This window comes from Toxorhynchites rutilus, unplaced genomic scaffold, assembly GCF_029784135.1.
Source record: "Toxorhynchites rutilus septentrionalis strain SRP unplaced genomic scaffold, ASM2978413v1 HiC_scaffold_166, whole genome shotgun sequence".
In the NCBI taxonomy this organism is placed as follows: domain Eukaryota; kingdom Metazoa; phylum Arthropoda; class Insecta; order Diptera; family Culicidae; genus Toxorhynchites; species Toxorhynchites rutilus.
The window spans coordinates 9,890-24,365 of NW_026599725.1; the positions used below are offsets into that span (position 1 = coordinate 9,890).

The 14,476-nt window shown below is 38.5% G+C and overlaps 2 protein-coding genes across 2 annotated transcripts; both read right to left on the reverse strand.

Annotated features, from left to right (window-relative positions):
* Nucleotides 1–4,515: 4,515 nt before the first annotated feature.
* On the reverse strand, nt 4,516–5,730 carry LOC129781695 (odorant receptor 67d-like). The gene is made up of 2 exons (XM_055789267.1): nt 4,783–5,730; nt 4,516–4,725 (listed from the first exon to the last, which is right to left on the reverse strand). The coding sequence occupies exons 1-2, from the start codon at nt 5,728–5,730 to the stop codon at nt 4,516–4,518; spliced, it is 1,158 nt and encodes a 385-aa protein (XP_055645242.1).
* An 884-nt stretch (nt 5,731–6,614) lies between these two features.
* On the reverse strand, nt 6,615–7,891 carry LOC129781696 (odorant receptor 67d-like). The gene is made up of 2 exons (XM_055789268.1): nt 6,938–7,891; nt 6,615–6,875 (listed from the first exon to the last, which is right to left on the reverse strand). The coding sequence occupies exons 1-2, from the start codon at nt 7,889–7,891 to the stop codon at nt 6,666–6,668; spliced, it is 1,164 nt and encodes a 387-aa protein (XP_055645243.1). The 3' UTR covers nt 6,615–6,665.
* Between the last annotated feature and the right edge of the window lie 6,585 nt (nt 7,892–14,476).

Sequence of the window (14,476 nt, forward strand, 5' to 3'; positions counted from 1 at the left end):
CTGATCCTTCCAAGGAAGGATGTTTCTAAATTTCCATTATTTACCTCGTTATAACAATTTTACTGACGCGGCATCCAATCTGGTACGACCTGGACTTGAAACATGTTCTATTGAACAGATTCATTTAAAATTAATAGGAGTACCGGTAAGTTTTTCATTCTCATTCACAGATAAAACTCACTCTTCTATTCTCCGTTTATGCCTCACTTTATTTGAGACAGAAAACATTCATTTCATTTCATTTCATTTATTCATTCATAGATACTTGCAGAGTAAGGACTTCTCCTTTTTAAGTTCTGCAATTGGATTCAATACGACCACATCTTAAATTTTGGATCCGAATTCAATGAACAACTATTTTCCTATTCTAATTTCTAATTTCTTCCTTCTAGCCAATCTATACATTCACGATTGAACCGTCCGCGTGATCGAATGATTTTAATTTCAGCTGGTAGCTGGTTCCACAGAATAATTGCTCGCACGAAGAATGAGTCTCTAAAATGAGAGGTATTTACTTGTGGCAGAACAAAATTTTGGGTTCGCGTGCCTCTAAAAGAAGTAAGCTTTTCAGAAAGATAAAGGGGACCATGATGTACTATTCTAAACAGAAAGATGATGTATCGCATTTTAAGAAAATTATGAAAAGAACATCCCAATAGCTGATGGTGAAGATGAGAAACTGGAGAAAACGTGAAGTGAAGTAGGGTAGTAGGAGAGATTTAAATAATCGTATTTTAACCGTGGCAGATAACATACTTGCAGTAAGCCTCAAGTGGCGCAGGCCAGCATAGATTTTGGAGCACTGTGTATTCATATGAGCATCCCACTCCAAATCATACTGAAAAATAACTCCCAGGTTGGAAGCTTTGTCAACATATTCTAGAACTTCATTATTGAGAAGAATATTTGGCATTCACCTATCCTCTTCGCAAAGTTCGTTCTCGATTAGAACGGAAAAATACTGTCTCGATTCCCCTCATCTATTCTCAGAAATTTTTGCATTCCCTCATTTGTCTCTCGGAATGATAGTGATAGAATCAAACTGAAAACTTTTGCTTGAGCCAGCGAGTGTCTCTGTAAAATCATTAGTTTTTCACTCAAATAGCAAACATTGAGCCTCGATCGCGGCAGTAAAATATAGGTAGATAGTTGAAATCGAGTTGTTTCCTGTGCACTATTACAATGACATTTTTTTGTTTCTAGTATGAAACGATCTAAGCCAACGCAAAAGACCATATTAACGCAAGTTATTGATGAGCGGGAAGGTGGATTTCATGTGCACTTGAATGCTGACAAGGAAAAGAGTACAAGGGAAAATAAAATCATACATACACGCAGATTCAATCTATTTTGACTCACTTGTTATTTTGTTTCGTGCGATCCTTCCAAAGGAATCTTCATTCATTGAATGTTGATTTCCACTCTTTGTTTTGTTATGTTTTCTATCAGTCCCGAATGAAGATGGTCGGGGAGTGTAAAATTATTCATTGTGCAATCTCACGATTGCTTGCTGCATTCTTTTCGCCATGATTATTCCAAGCTGATACAAGACTGATTTATAATCAGGTGTGGAGCAATGAGCGAATGAACTTTTCCATACTTGACCAGGCCATGTTGCATCGATCGAAAAATGTGGTAATTGGACGGAACAATGTCTGGAGAATACGGCGGGTGGTGTAGGACCTCCCGTTTCTGCGTTTTCAAGTATGTTTTGACCGGTTTCGCGACATATGGCCGATAAAGTTGTCAAAATAACTTTATCGTGTCTTTGCTCGTATTGTGGCCATTTTTCCTTCAGTGCTCGGCTCAAACGCATCAATTGTCGTCGGTAGAGGTCCCCCGTAATGGTTTCATTCCGCGCGGCCGTCGATGTTGATGCATGGCCGGGGTATCCATACGTTGCCCGACATTTAGGATTGTCGTAGTGGACCCACTTTTCATTCGATGTAAGAAAAACCCTTTCTTTTATGCCTTTGAAGCAGTTGTTCGCTCGTTAAAACACGACGTTCGACGTCTCGTGGTTTCAATTTATACGGCACCCAATGTCCTATCTTTCGGATCATTCCCATTGCTTTTAAACGATCGGATATGGTTTGCTGAGCTACTCCAAGTGTATCTGCAAGTTCTTGTTGCGTTTGTGACGGATCTTGATCGAGTAAAGCTTCCAATTCTTCATCGTCAAACTTTTTTGACGGTCCAGAACGTTCTTCGTCTTTCAAGTCAAAATTACCACTTTTAAACCGTGCAAACCACGTCTGACACGTTCGCTCAGTTGGAGCATGGTCACCATAAACTTCCACCAAAATGCGATAACTTTCCGCAGCTTTTTTCTTCATATTGAAGTAATGAAGTAACACTCCTCGCAAAAACACTCATTGGTACGAAATTCGACATGTTCGATGTGGCAAAAAACTATGTTGTTTACGCTTCAACTTTTCGACATATACTGAAAAAGACGCGCAATGACAGTAGCTTTCCAACGAATGTCTGGAAATTTGATTCATTGGAATAATAATCAAGTTGCGCAATCTGTTGTAAAACCGAAGAATCTTACCGGTACACCCAATAGATATGAATACATCTTTATGCATCTCTCTAGCGCATGAACCTATAAAACATATATGTATATATGTTCAGCCAGTCCATGCCAACCCAATATAGTGGTTCTCAGATTTTCGTGAAAAGTGGTAGATTTGTTCTTTATCGCAAATTATAAGACCCGTATTTTTTTTATTATAGTGCCCATTCCTATTTTAGGGTGGCTACTGGACCGATTCAGATGATAGATATATCAAATTAATTCAATTTAGCTAGTCTTTTTTGAAAAAATATTATGCTTGCCAAAAATTCGGATTTCATTTTCGTAATTATTGATTGTATTTGTTTTTTGTTGTTTTCATGGCTTTGGACTAGAGGGCGCTATATTTTTTTTATAATTTTTCTTGAAAATTGAGGTTTTTTACATAACATATCCAAAAATCAGAGATGTGATTTTTTTTTGTTTGGAAATTATGATTTTTCAAAGTCAACCGATAGTCCAAAAAATTATTTCTTGTCTTTTCTCCTAAAAATTACTTTCAAAAATTCAAAAACTTTTGAATTACTGAACCGATTCAGATCTTCTTCTTCTTAAATGGCACTAACGTTCCTAGAGGAACTTCACCGTCTCAACGTAGTATTACTTGCGTCATTTTCATTAGTACTTAGTCGAGATTTCTATGCCTGAAATAACACGCCTTGAATGCATTCTGAGTGACAAACTCTAGAATACGCGTGACCACAGTGCAAGACGGAGGAAATTTCTTTGACGAAAAATTGCGCCCGTGTTCGGGATCACACTCCGATCATCACAAAAGTAATCATCAATAGCGTCACCGCATCACCGCTACGTCAATAGCGTGCAGTTTGAGACGAATTCTAGAGAAAAATTTTGTTCACTTTGCTCAATTTTATGAAAATACATATAAAAAACGGGTTTATATCGACAAAATTCACAAATTTGTCGGTGTTTCTGAACACAACATTTCACGCTATTTGATATATGTGAGTAATTTTCCTGTACGATACAAAAAATCTAGCTCACCTGAAGTAAATGTCAAACCACGTTGAACTCAAACATCAATAAATGCATATGTGATTCATGAGAGAGAGAGAAAATCATTCATTTCGGGAGTCACCTCAATTTGCAATGATGTCCATTTGACGGGGGAGGATGAAATGAAATAGTCGAGTCGTAGAGTAAAATAGCAACTAAACGCCCAAATGACTGTTGAGTCAGGTTGATGGAGAAACTACTGGAAAAAGCCAAAACTTATCTTCAGTTGAATACGAAGGCGAATTTCTTCATAGTCCGCTGACTATTCTCAGTTGAGTATGACCCTGTATGTCACACACAGCGATTTTGCTCGATGCGAAGCCCAGTAATGCAATAGGAATAATAGTGGAGCAAATATATAATCATGTGCCAATGACACTTTGAGAATTTCTATTCTACAGAATGGGATTAGAAATAACTGCCCCACTCTGCCTCGATCGTCATTCCTAGCCACAGAAATAATAACGGATCCAACAATATACAAAATACAAAAGTAATACAAAATACGTGATAATGTAGACGTTCATATCTAGTCTAATAGTTAATGGAACAGGTTGATATACATTTGTTATTGTTGTATTATTCCACCGAAGACTGATAAATCAATAAAGAAATAAATTAATAAATAGATAAATAAATAAATAAATAAACACATGAATGTATAACATGTTGCATCATTGTCCCATATGAAAAATAGACCCTACTCATAAAACGACTTCGTCACGGATAATTTAAGTATATGAAGACCAACTTGGATAAACTTTCCGCGTCGCATTTATTTAATGTGCATCAACAACTGAGTGAAGTTGAGTGTGTGTGGATTCGTATTATTCTGAACAAATAACACCCTACAAACCTACATTGGGTGCATATTTAAAACAGCAAGAAATCAATGTATAGCGAGCCTCTGCCATATTCATCTATTCCATAAAGGTGATCATAGCCATGACATAACTATAGATGGTCTTCATGATCTTCACATAGGTTTCGACATTCAACGGCGCGATTCCTCCAATCGTTGAACAGGGAGCATTCTGCGCTCTCTGCAAAATCAGTACTAAATTCGCCGCCTCCCGTTTAGGTAACAAATACCATTCGATAGTGTAGAGCGCCTTCATGAGGTGTTCATTCTGCGAGAAAAATGGTCTACTTGAATCGGAGTTATCTCTATTGATGTTGGTACCTACCTTCACCGTTATAATCGTTCCCATCAGACAGTACTGAGTTACTTGGGAAAAGAAAACTCCCAGCGTTAGATAAGTCTGCAAACTATCGCTTACAAAGATCAGCGATACGCAGCTAACTAATCCGGCTATAGCTGACCCAATTCTGACTAGGTTCGTTGCGATAAAATTATCCTGAAGCTTAATCTCATATTCGTCCAGCATTTGATGGAGCGTACAAACTCGTAGAAACTGAGCGGATAAAGCTTCCTCATCGCGTGTAGAATCGTTCAGCATCGAGTTCAACTTATTGATCTCATTCTCAATGGCATTCACATAGCCAATGATTGGAAAGATCATATAGAGAAAGTAACCATCGAACGAGACATATCCTTGATGTCCAACCGCCAGCTGCACCAGATGAATTACCCAAAGCAGACAAAATCCTGTATTGGCGTTTTCATCAATTCCCGGCAAAAGTAATGGCATGATCAACAATTTTTTCCCGAAAACTGAGACGGCAAAGGTTATTGATATCACTAACACACACATAATCGTGTACCAATATAGCATCATTCGCTGGAGGATTAGCGTATATTGCAACACAACATAAAGTACTTTACCATTTTCTTCATTTTCGTTGAGCTGCCTGAAAAGTTCTCTAGATTTCTCGAACAACACCCTGTATCTAGCTGGTCTCAACACCCACAGCACAGCCTCTTGAAAGCCTTGAATTATTATCATCAAATAAGAAATTACTTCCATCACCTTCACCACATCAGCTCGAGCCCTCCAAATTGCGAAGTTCGCCATGAGAAGAGCCGAGAACGAGACCAACAATGAGAACATCGTTCGTCTTCCGAATGCGTAGTTGGGATCTAAAACGGTGAACCCTATGGAGCGACTAACTTTGAGATGTAGTCGGTAGTTTTGGTTGAACTTCTCGGCTGCTGAAATCGATGAACCTGCCATAGTCGCGCAGCTCTTATTTTCGGTTCCAACGCTTGAGGGTGAACAGGAGATTCGGGTTGAGATTTTAACAGTGTTACTCTTTAACGTTATTCTTCAGCTTTCTGGAGACGAATGACACTATCCGGAAAACTGAAACTGCATTCGAAGTGTTTCTCTCTTCGGAATTATTTATGAGGGGCTGATTAATGATCCCTTGATAACTGGATAACATTCCTGACCCCCTGTTAGGCTCAAGTGGAAAAACTAACCACAATGACACCTGCAAACCTACTAATCAACGTCCGATGAAAACTTCAAAGAGCAACGATATGCACATTTGGTTCCCCCCTCCCTCATCCGATGCAATTTCGATAACTTCCTTGTGCTATGTGGGGATCGAATTCGGGGAACCTAGTTGAGGACGAATAATAATATCCTTGAATTCTTCTGTATTCCTATCATACATATTGTAGGTTATTGCTTGTAATAGTTGCTTAGGGTCAACCGCAATATTTGAATGTACGTTTCGAAGAAGCAATACCTCAATACAAACGTTTTGGGGCTCGACAGACCCACGAAACCTATAGTTGTAATGAACGCATCCAACATCCAATATTCAAAAGAACATTAACAAATTGGAACATTGACTTACTCAAATTCAAATATTTGAAGTATATGTTGTATATGACCCAGGAACTACAAAACATTGTAATATTTTCTCATACAATATAAGGTATTTGGAGTATTATAGGACCTTTCCACTTTTAGGTCTGATGAATACAAAAAAGTCTGTTTAGATCATGCAATTCTATTATGAATCGTCAAGAAAATCTATCGGATGTGTAAAAGTAGTGTGTAAAATATTCTTTATGTTTCAAAAACTAATCTTTTTATGGCTAATGAAATGTGCAAGTTCTAAGCTCAAAAGTTCGCAAAATTCTTGCTATCATATGCTCCTATTCCATAAATGTAATCATAGCCATAACAAAACTGTAGATGGTCTTCATGATCTGCACATAGGTTTCGACATCCAACGGCGCGATTCCCCCAATCGTTGCGCACGGGGCATTTTGCGCTCTCTGCAACATCAATACCAAATGTTTCGCCTCCCGATGATGTAGTAAGTACCATTCAATGGTGTAGAGTGCCTTCACGAGGTGTTCATTCTGCGAAATAAATAAACTAGAGTTGGATCACCGAGTTTAACTTCATCGTTAATGGTTATCACCTTCACCGTTATAATGGTGCCCATCAAACAGTACTGAGTCATTTGGGTGAAAAATAGTCCGAGCGTAAGGTATGTTCGGACAGAGCCACCCACGAAGACCAGTGACAAACAGCTCACTAATCCAAGAATAGCTGACCCAATCTTCATAAGATTCGACATAGCCCACTCATTCTCGAATGAAATCTCGAATTCGTCCAGCATTTGGTGCAGCGAAAAAATTCGAAGAAACTGAGCGGATATTGCTTTCTGATCGCGAGTCACAGCGTTCAGCATCGAGTTCAGCGTATTGATCTCATTTTCAATAGCATTGACGTAGCCACTGATTGGAAATACCATAAACAGGAAGTGACTATCAAACGTTATGTATCCTCGATTGCCCACAATCATCTGCACTAAATCAATGGCCGTGAGCAGAATGAATCCTGTCGTAGAGCTTTCATCGATTCCCGGCAAGAGCAAAGGCATTGGTAGTTGCTTTTCTCCGACGAACGAAATGGCAAACGTAATCGAAATCACTATTACATAAATAATGCTATACCAATATACCAGCAAACGCTGGAGAGTTAGCGTATACTGTAATGCATCGTACAGCTCTTTACTATTTCCTTCATTTTGGTTGAGGTGTTCAAATAGTCGCTTTGATTTCTCCAACAACACCCTATATTTCGTCGGATTCAACATCCGCTTCATGGCCTCCATGACGCCTTGAAATATTATCATGAAGAACGGAATCACATCCATCACCTTCAGCATATCAGCCTGATAGAGCCCGAACAAAAAGGCATAACTTGACATGAATGTAGCAGTAATCGCTACCATGAGAGTCAACAACGTCCGACCTCCAAAACGATAGCCGTAATCCAAAACATCTAGTCCTATGGAGCCACTAAGTTTAAGGTTTTGCCGGTAGTTTTGTTCGAACTTCTCGGCTGCTGAAATCGCCGGTCTCGTCATAATGGCTGGGATGGAATCTGTCTAAGATTCAGATTCAGATTCTTACAAGAAAACAACACAGTACTTCCTCAAATGAGCCTCACTGAACTACTCGACAACTTGGCAGAAATGGATGACACTATATTCAGAGAATCCAAGTATGCAACGGAGGTATCTTCAATCGGAATTATTTATGAGAAACTGTGCCTAATGGTCCGTAATGTGAAACTTACACTTGATATCGAAGCGCAACTTCTGTGATTTATCCAGATAATAGGATCCACGTGGATAATGAGGTACACGTACTGAGTTAGCCCAACAAGGTCGTGTATACGCTGAGTAATCGATGTTTGACGAGGACTTCAATGACTAACGCTTCTTGGGTTTCCCACTGCTTCGAAATCATGTGTACTAAAATCATTGATGAGTTTAGAACGAACTAGAATAGTGTAACATAAATGTGAAAGAGTTGGAACGTCACAAACATGTAAATATACTTGATACTGAATTTTACAGACCTAATAATTTCAATAAAATTGGAACTGATGTGGTTGTTCACAATAACTTTTTACTGGCCTGATGTCTGTATTTGGGTCACATCGAAAATCAGCTTATTTGGGATAAGTTCCCCACAGGACTGCTATGATCTATGCAATGTTGAATTCCTGAATCTACTCTCGGATGACTCGAAAATTTATTACTAGAAGTTTTTTCACTTTTTCGATATTTAAGCCGGGTTTGCAATTTGGACGACATGCTTGTTTCCGAAGGTCTCTAGTAAACGGTAAACGATTGTCTTTTCTTAGTATTTCAGTTAGGAAAAATGTCGAATGTATCTTTGGAAATACAGTGAACTCTCCCTAACTCGATGTTCTGTAACTCGACATTTTCCTTAACTCGATGGATTTCACGGCACCTTTGATTTATTTTAGTTTATTTTACAATTATTTTTCTCTCCATAACTCGATACCACCCTAACTCGATGTTCCCTTGAATATCGAGTTAAGGAGAGTTGACTGTATGTGAGGTGCTTAGAATGAAAGGGGTGTAAGTGATTTGATCGATTTCTCTACATCGACTCTCTCTTTTGGTCATGACTTAGCTGCAAATACATTCCGTACTGTATTTGGCAATGTGGAAGATATGTCAGAACCTCATCTATCGGACTCTATAGCAAACTTAAATTGGAACGTTTTTGCAGTTGAGTAATTAACTAAAGAAAAAGTTGATGAAGAGAAATCGATCAAGTCACTTATACCCCTTGCATTCTAAGCCCCTCATATGTTTTTCAAACTTTGAATGCAATTTCTCGCGGTTCGATATACTGTTATTTGAAATAATTGATCGAATGTTTCACAAAAAAAAAGTTTTCTATCGTTTTTTTTTCCTGAAAAAAGGAGATTGAATTGGGTGCTATTTCCATAACTCATTTTTCACTGTCTGTCTTACTCCCACTAGAAGCTGTCCGTTTCACCCTACCAGTATGATTATTTGAATCATTCACAATTTTTTACTTTTGATACATTTTGCACCGATGTTAACATATCAAACGAAAAACAACCACCGGTGAGTGAAATTTTGAAATTGAATCATTCAAAATGCTCAGTATCGAATTGTGAAAATTAAACATGCACGCAGAACCTATGATTCTCAGTTTTTGTTCACATTTTCTACTTTTCACAAGTTTTCAATGTTACAAGATGGATGAAAAGTCCTAAAATAACATGTAGAATTACATGAAAATTGAACAATTAATTATTTAAATCGACCACATGGCCATCTTACCCTCACTGTTGCCTACATTTTCCCTATTTCTCGGCTACTTTTGCAACATGACGTCAAACATTGTAACCCGTAATGCTACGTCAAAAAATGATTCTGCAGTTCTTCCAAACGTAGCATTACGTTTCTCGGAAACACATTGCACAATGGTCCAGGAGGTGCATTTAAGTGGAAATTAGCATTTAGAGCTCGACAGGTATTCTCCAGACAAAAGCTGTCTTCGACAAAGTTGTTACATGCGATAGAGCGCTCATTTTTATGTTATCAAAAATAGGGTGACCAAAACTGTCGACTTATAAACTTATAAAACTTTCTTATCTTTATAGAAAGAATTAAACATAGTTACAGACGAATTTCATGCCAACTCAACTGGCCGTTGGCAACACCATCTCAGATAGCAGTGAAACATTTCAGGTGTAAACACATGGGTCTTTTGAGGGGGGACCCCTGTCTGGAAGGTCGAAAAATGGTGAATTATTGCGATTTGTTTTCGGGTGTTAGGAATAATTTGAAGTGTTCGGGTATTTTGTTTATTGTTTAAGGTATATTTAAAGATGTTTTTCCAATTTTTTTAGAAGCATGAATAATGATTATTGCGCTGTTGACAGCTGGATGCGTACAGTTGTGTTCAAAATAATAGCAGCGCCTAATGCTATTTCTATATTATTATTACTATTCATGTATGGATGGAATGGAAATGTGGAAGAATTATGGTCTGTAATTCGCGATTCGTGGGCTGCAATACCTGATTCTCGCTGCCAAGCACTTGTGAATTCTATGCCGAAACGGTGTGCTGCTGTTATTAAGAATAAGGGCTACGCTACAAAGTACTAAAGTGGATAATCATGTTACAGAACAACTTTGAAATCTTTCATCATTTTAATCATGTTTTCCTGATGTTGACTGAAGTACTGCTATTTTTTTGAACACTAGCTTTTTTGAACAAATGATTATTTTATTGAATAATAAAATGAAATCTTGCAACCAATACCATACACTTGTTCTATTAAAACTCTGTGCAAAATACACTATGAAGAAAATTCGGAGCAAAGCGCTAATTACAAATTATTATCTTATTTCTGATTCCAAATCAGCACTGCTATTATTTTGAACACAACTGTAGATGTTGTCTGAAAAACGGTACCTTGCTGGTGGTATCGGTTTTGAAGGAAAGGGGTATCGCAGAATGAATTCCAATGAATAGTTTGAAACTTTAAGACAATACCTAAAGCGTCACATAGGAGTTTTTGAAAATTCGAAAAAAATACAAAATGGCGGCTATTTTTGTTGAAAATTAGTTATTTTTCATGAACAATGTTTTGAAGCTCATAAAAATCGAAAAAATGAGCTATTAAAATAGATAATTCAATTATTTATACTGATGAAAAGTTTCAGTCAAATCGGTCGAGTAGATCCCGAAATATCCATACCACTAACTGGAAAAACACAAAACACACAACTGAAGAAACATAAATTTCTACATTACTCGAGAATAAATCAAGCAAATGAATGTAATTTATTGCATATTAAGTCAAAATCACACATATCTCTAAATCAAAAAATGTTTTTTTTCAAAACTTCAATACTTTTTTGATAATTTTTCTTGATACATCGTAGTAAGATGTACTTTTAGTATATTTTTTTTCATATTTTTGTCTCAAAGCTATTAACCCTTTCACGTACAACATCGAGTCTCACTAGATGTTAAATGATTGTGCCAAAACGTACTACACCGAGTCTCTCTCATGGTGCGCTCGCATATCACAACTGGAATAACTCGATACGAAACTCATCGAAGCGTTTGCATTTGGTCCGGTCATTTGGAAATTTAATCGTACGCGAAGGGGTTAAGAATGGCGTTAAAAAAAGGAAAAGGTGCATTTTTCACCATAGATCCTATGTTGTACCATACAAGAACTCAAATATATGGTACTACTGTCAAGATTTCATATTTAGTACCCTATACAATATTTTCCATACAGTTGGTGGTTCGGTTTGCGGGCACTTTTTACTTCCGTACCCAGCCAGGCCCTTTGGAAATACAAAAAATATATTTTTTGTACCGCGCAACACTGAAAAAAATCTGAAAAAACTCACACATATCTAAAAAAGCCGTAGGAACACATTGAAATATGAATTAGAGTAGTACTGAATCTCTAAATCCCAAAAAAAATTCAAAATTTTTGTATGGCTTCCCCTCTCTAAGAGGGGGCTGCCATACAAATGAAGCATAAATTTCTGCCTAACTCAAGAACTAATCAAGCAAATAGAGCCAAATTTAGCATATGAAGGTTTTAGGGGGCAAGAAACGTTTTTGTGGTAAATAGACAAAAATTATGACAGCTCCTCCTCACTCTAAGGGGGAGCTGTCATAAAAATGGAACACAAATTTCTGCATAACTCAAGATCTAATCAAGCAAATAGAACCAAATTTGGCATGTGGAGGTTTTAGGAGGCAATAAATGTTTCTAAGGTGGTTTGACACTCCTCCCCCTCAACAGGGGGAGGGGGGTCTGAATAATTCGAGAACTAATCAAGCAAATGGAATCAAACTTGGCATATATAGAGATCGATAAACGTTTCTATGGTTGTTCTCACTCCTCCCCTCTATCCAAGGGGAGGCTGCCATACAAATGAAACACAAATGTTTGCGCTAACGAAATTCATCTTCGTTCGAAAATGGAAATGGATTTTAATGTGATAAAACGCAGTCCTCTATCGTCTTCTATCTATATGAATAAAAATGGATCGCCGAATGTGTTGATAAGAGCAAAAATCGAGAGAGGAATTGTCTGATTTAGGGCTATCTTTATTCTATCATATTTCCTGTATCAAACATTACATGAAACGGAGAAACATGTTATTTGCAAGTGGTTGAAAAATCTTGAACGAGAATTGTGTCTGAAAATAATCTGATATTATAATGACGAGTTTTGGTAGAAGTACTACGAATTTTATAGTAAAAGGTACTTTTGAAGGGTAGTATTAGCGCTTAGTAAAAAAAACGTGGATGTGATAACGAAAAATAAATTTTAGACGGGACGAAGTTTTCCGGGTCGGCTAGCAACCTATATAATGAAATCTTCATAATACCGCTATCTGTCTCATATACCGAGAAGATCACGATGGAACCGCCAAGTGTGCCATGGGCCTAAGATGAGAGGCTTGCAAATACACGTCCTTTTCGATCGAATTTGTGTCTTTGTCCCATCAGTTATTCATTGTCTCCAGAACATAGTCCATCTTCCACCAAGTGATTTACAACTAGTAACACTCCTTTCGTTCAGACTCACGGTTCACGCCCCCATCTTCATATTTGTGCCGACTCAGCATCAGTATCTCGAACGACAAAAAAAATAACAAACTCCCAATTGTCGCTTAACCAACTCCGATCCGTCATAATATGGGTAGCCGAGAGTGGAGAAGCAAGAGCAGGAGGAAAAAAACACGTCCGTCGCTTAGATTTCACAAACAGACGGGAAAGCACATTTTTCTTGGGAAATGCCAAAAACCTCTAGTTTTTCCGCCCAGCTTCTTGCCTTCTACCATTTATAATTTGCGATCGTCTGCGAGTTCTCCTATAATGGTGGCGACGAAACGAAAGAGGTTGGCAGAAAGAAATGATTGTAACAACAACAAAAAACAAGCGAACGAAAAACTGTTTTCCTCGCTCCGGCTATCTGTCTTCGCCGTGTAGACCGGAACCACCGAAAGCATCGGCCATCGGGTGGTAGCAACAGCACCAAGTAAGCCGGAGAGATTCACCTTCAAGGTTCATTGCTTTGTGTGCCAATGTCTCCCGTAGAAGAAAGAGAAACTTACTGTTTTCCGAACGAACCATCGAAAGGAAATCCTTCCGTCGCCCTCATAGCCCCACTTCGCTCGCTCAACGTTGTTCCCCGGCCTGTCAGTATATCCGATGGGTTTGCCTAGTGGGTGGCAAGCAAGTGGGCGACCCCTCAGAGACTAATGGGTGGGTGGGTTGAAGCTGTCGACATTTTACATAAGAAACAGAAGCACACAGCTCACAGTGTTTGTGGGGGGGTGGTGGGCGGTTTCTCGAACGTCAGGAAAAGCAAAAAGCTTCTTGTCGGCGATGGTGGTTCTTACGGCGAAGCGAGGGAAGATTAAACTTTGCAATTTATAACAGTGTACAGTACACACACACACACGTCCAAATCCAAGAAGAAGAAGTACGTACGCACAAATACTTACAAAGTCCGGTGGAGGCGTTGGGACGACGACAAAGAAAGCTGCAAGAGTCGAAGGAGAGCACACAAGGCACAAGGAATCGACAGCCAAGGAATTTTTTTTCCACAAGAAAAGTGGAAGCACAACACCAGGTGGAACGGATCGCCTCGGCTTCGGGTGTGTATGTTTGTTCAGAAATTTTATTTATCTCCTATCTCTGCTGGCAAAACTGCGTTGCTTCACGTTCTTGATAATATTCCGTGCGTTCTCCCCGCTCCTTCCTCCTGAACTGGCCGGACAGACCGAACCCCGGGTGGTGGCATTTCGGAAGATAAAGTTTATTCGATCAATTGGGATTTCGATAGTATTACATGGTTGTAAGCTCCGAGCATTCAGAATAAATTCGATACGAAAGTTTGAATTTTGATTTATGGTTTCTACCTCCTGTCCATACTAAATACAATAATGTTGATGTACGTGGAAGAGTAATAATTGAGTTATCATCAGAAATATGATCAGCAATCAATGAAACAATTCACAGAGACTATAATCACAGGTTCCAATCATCCGGAATGGGTATCGGTGACCATTAGGAGGTTGTAACGCAGAGCGATTCGGATTACCACGAACGTC

Bases quoted from the DNA above. Each gene is read 5' to 3' on its own strand.
- LOC129781695 (XM_055789267.1), bottom strand. From the start codon at position 5,730: ATGGCAGGTTCATCGATTTCAGCAGCCGAGAAGTTCAACCAAAACTAC. The intron at 4,726-4,782 runs GTAGGTACCAAC...TTTTTCTCGCAG, and splicing joins GAACGATTATAACGGTGAAG to AATGAACACCTCATGAAGGC.
- LOC129781696 (XM_055789268.1), bottom strand. From the start codon at position 7,891: ATGACGAGACCGGCGATTTCAGCAGCCGAGAAGTTCGAACAAAACTAC. The intron at 6,876-6,937 runs GTGATAACCATT...TTTATTTCGCAG, and splicing joins GCACCATTATAACGGTGAAG to AATGAACACCTCGTGAAGGC.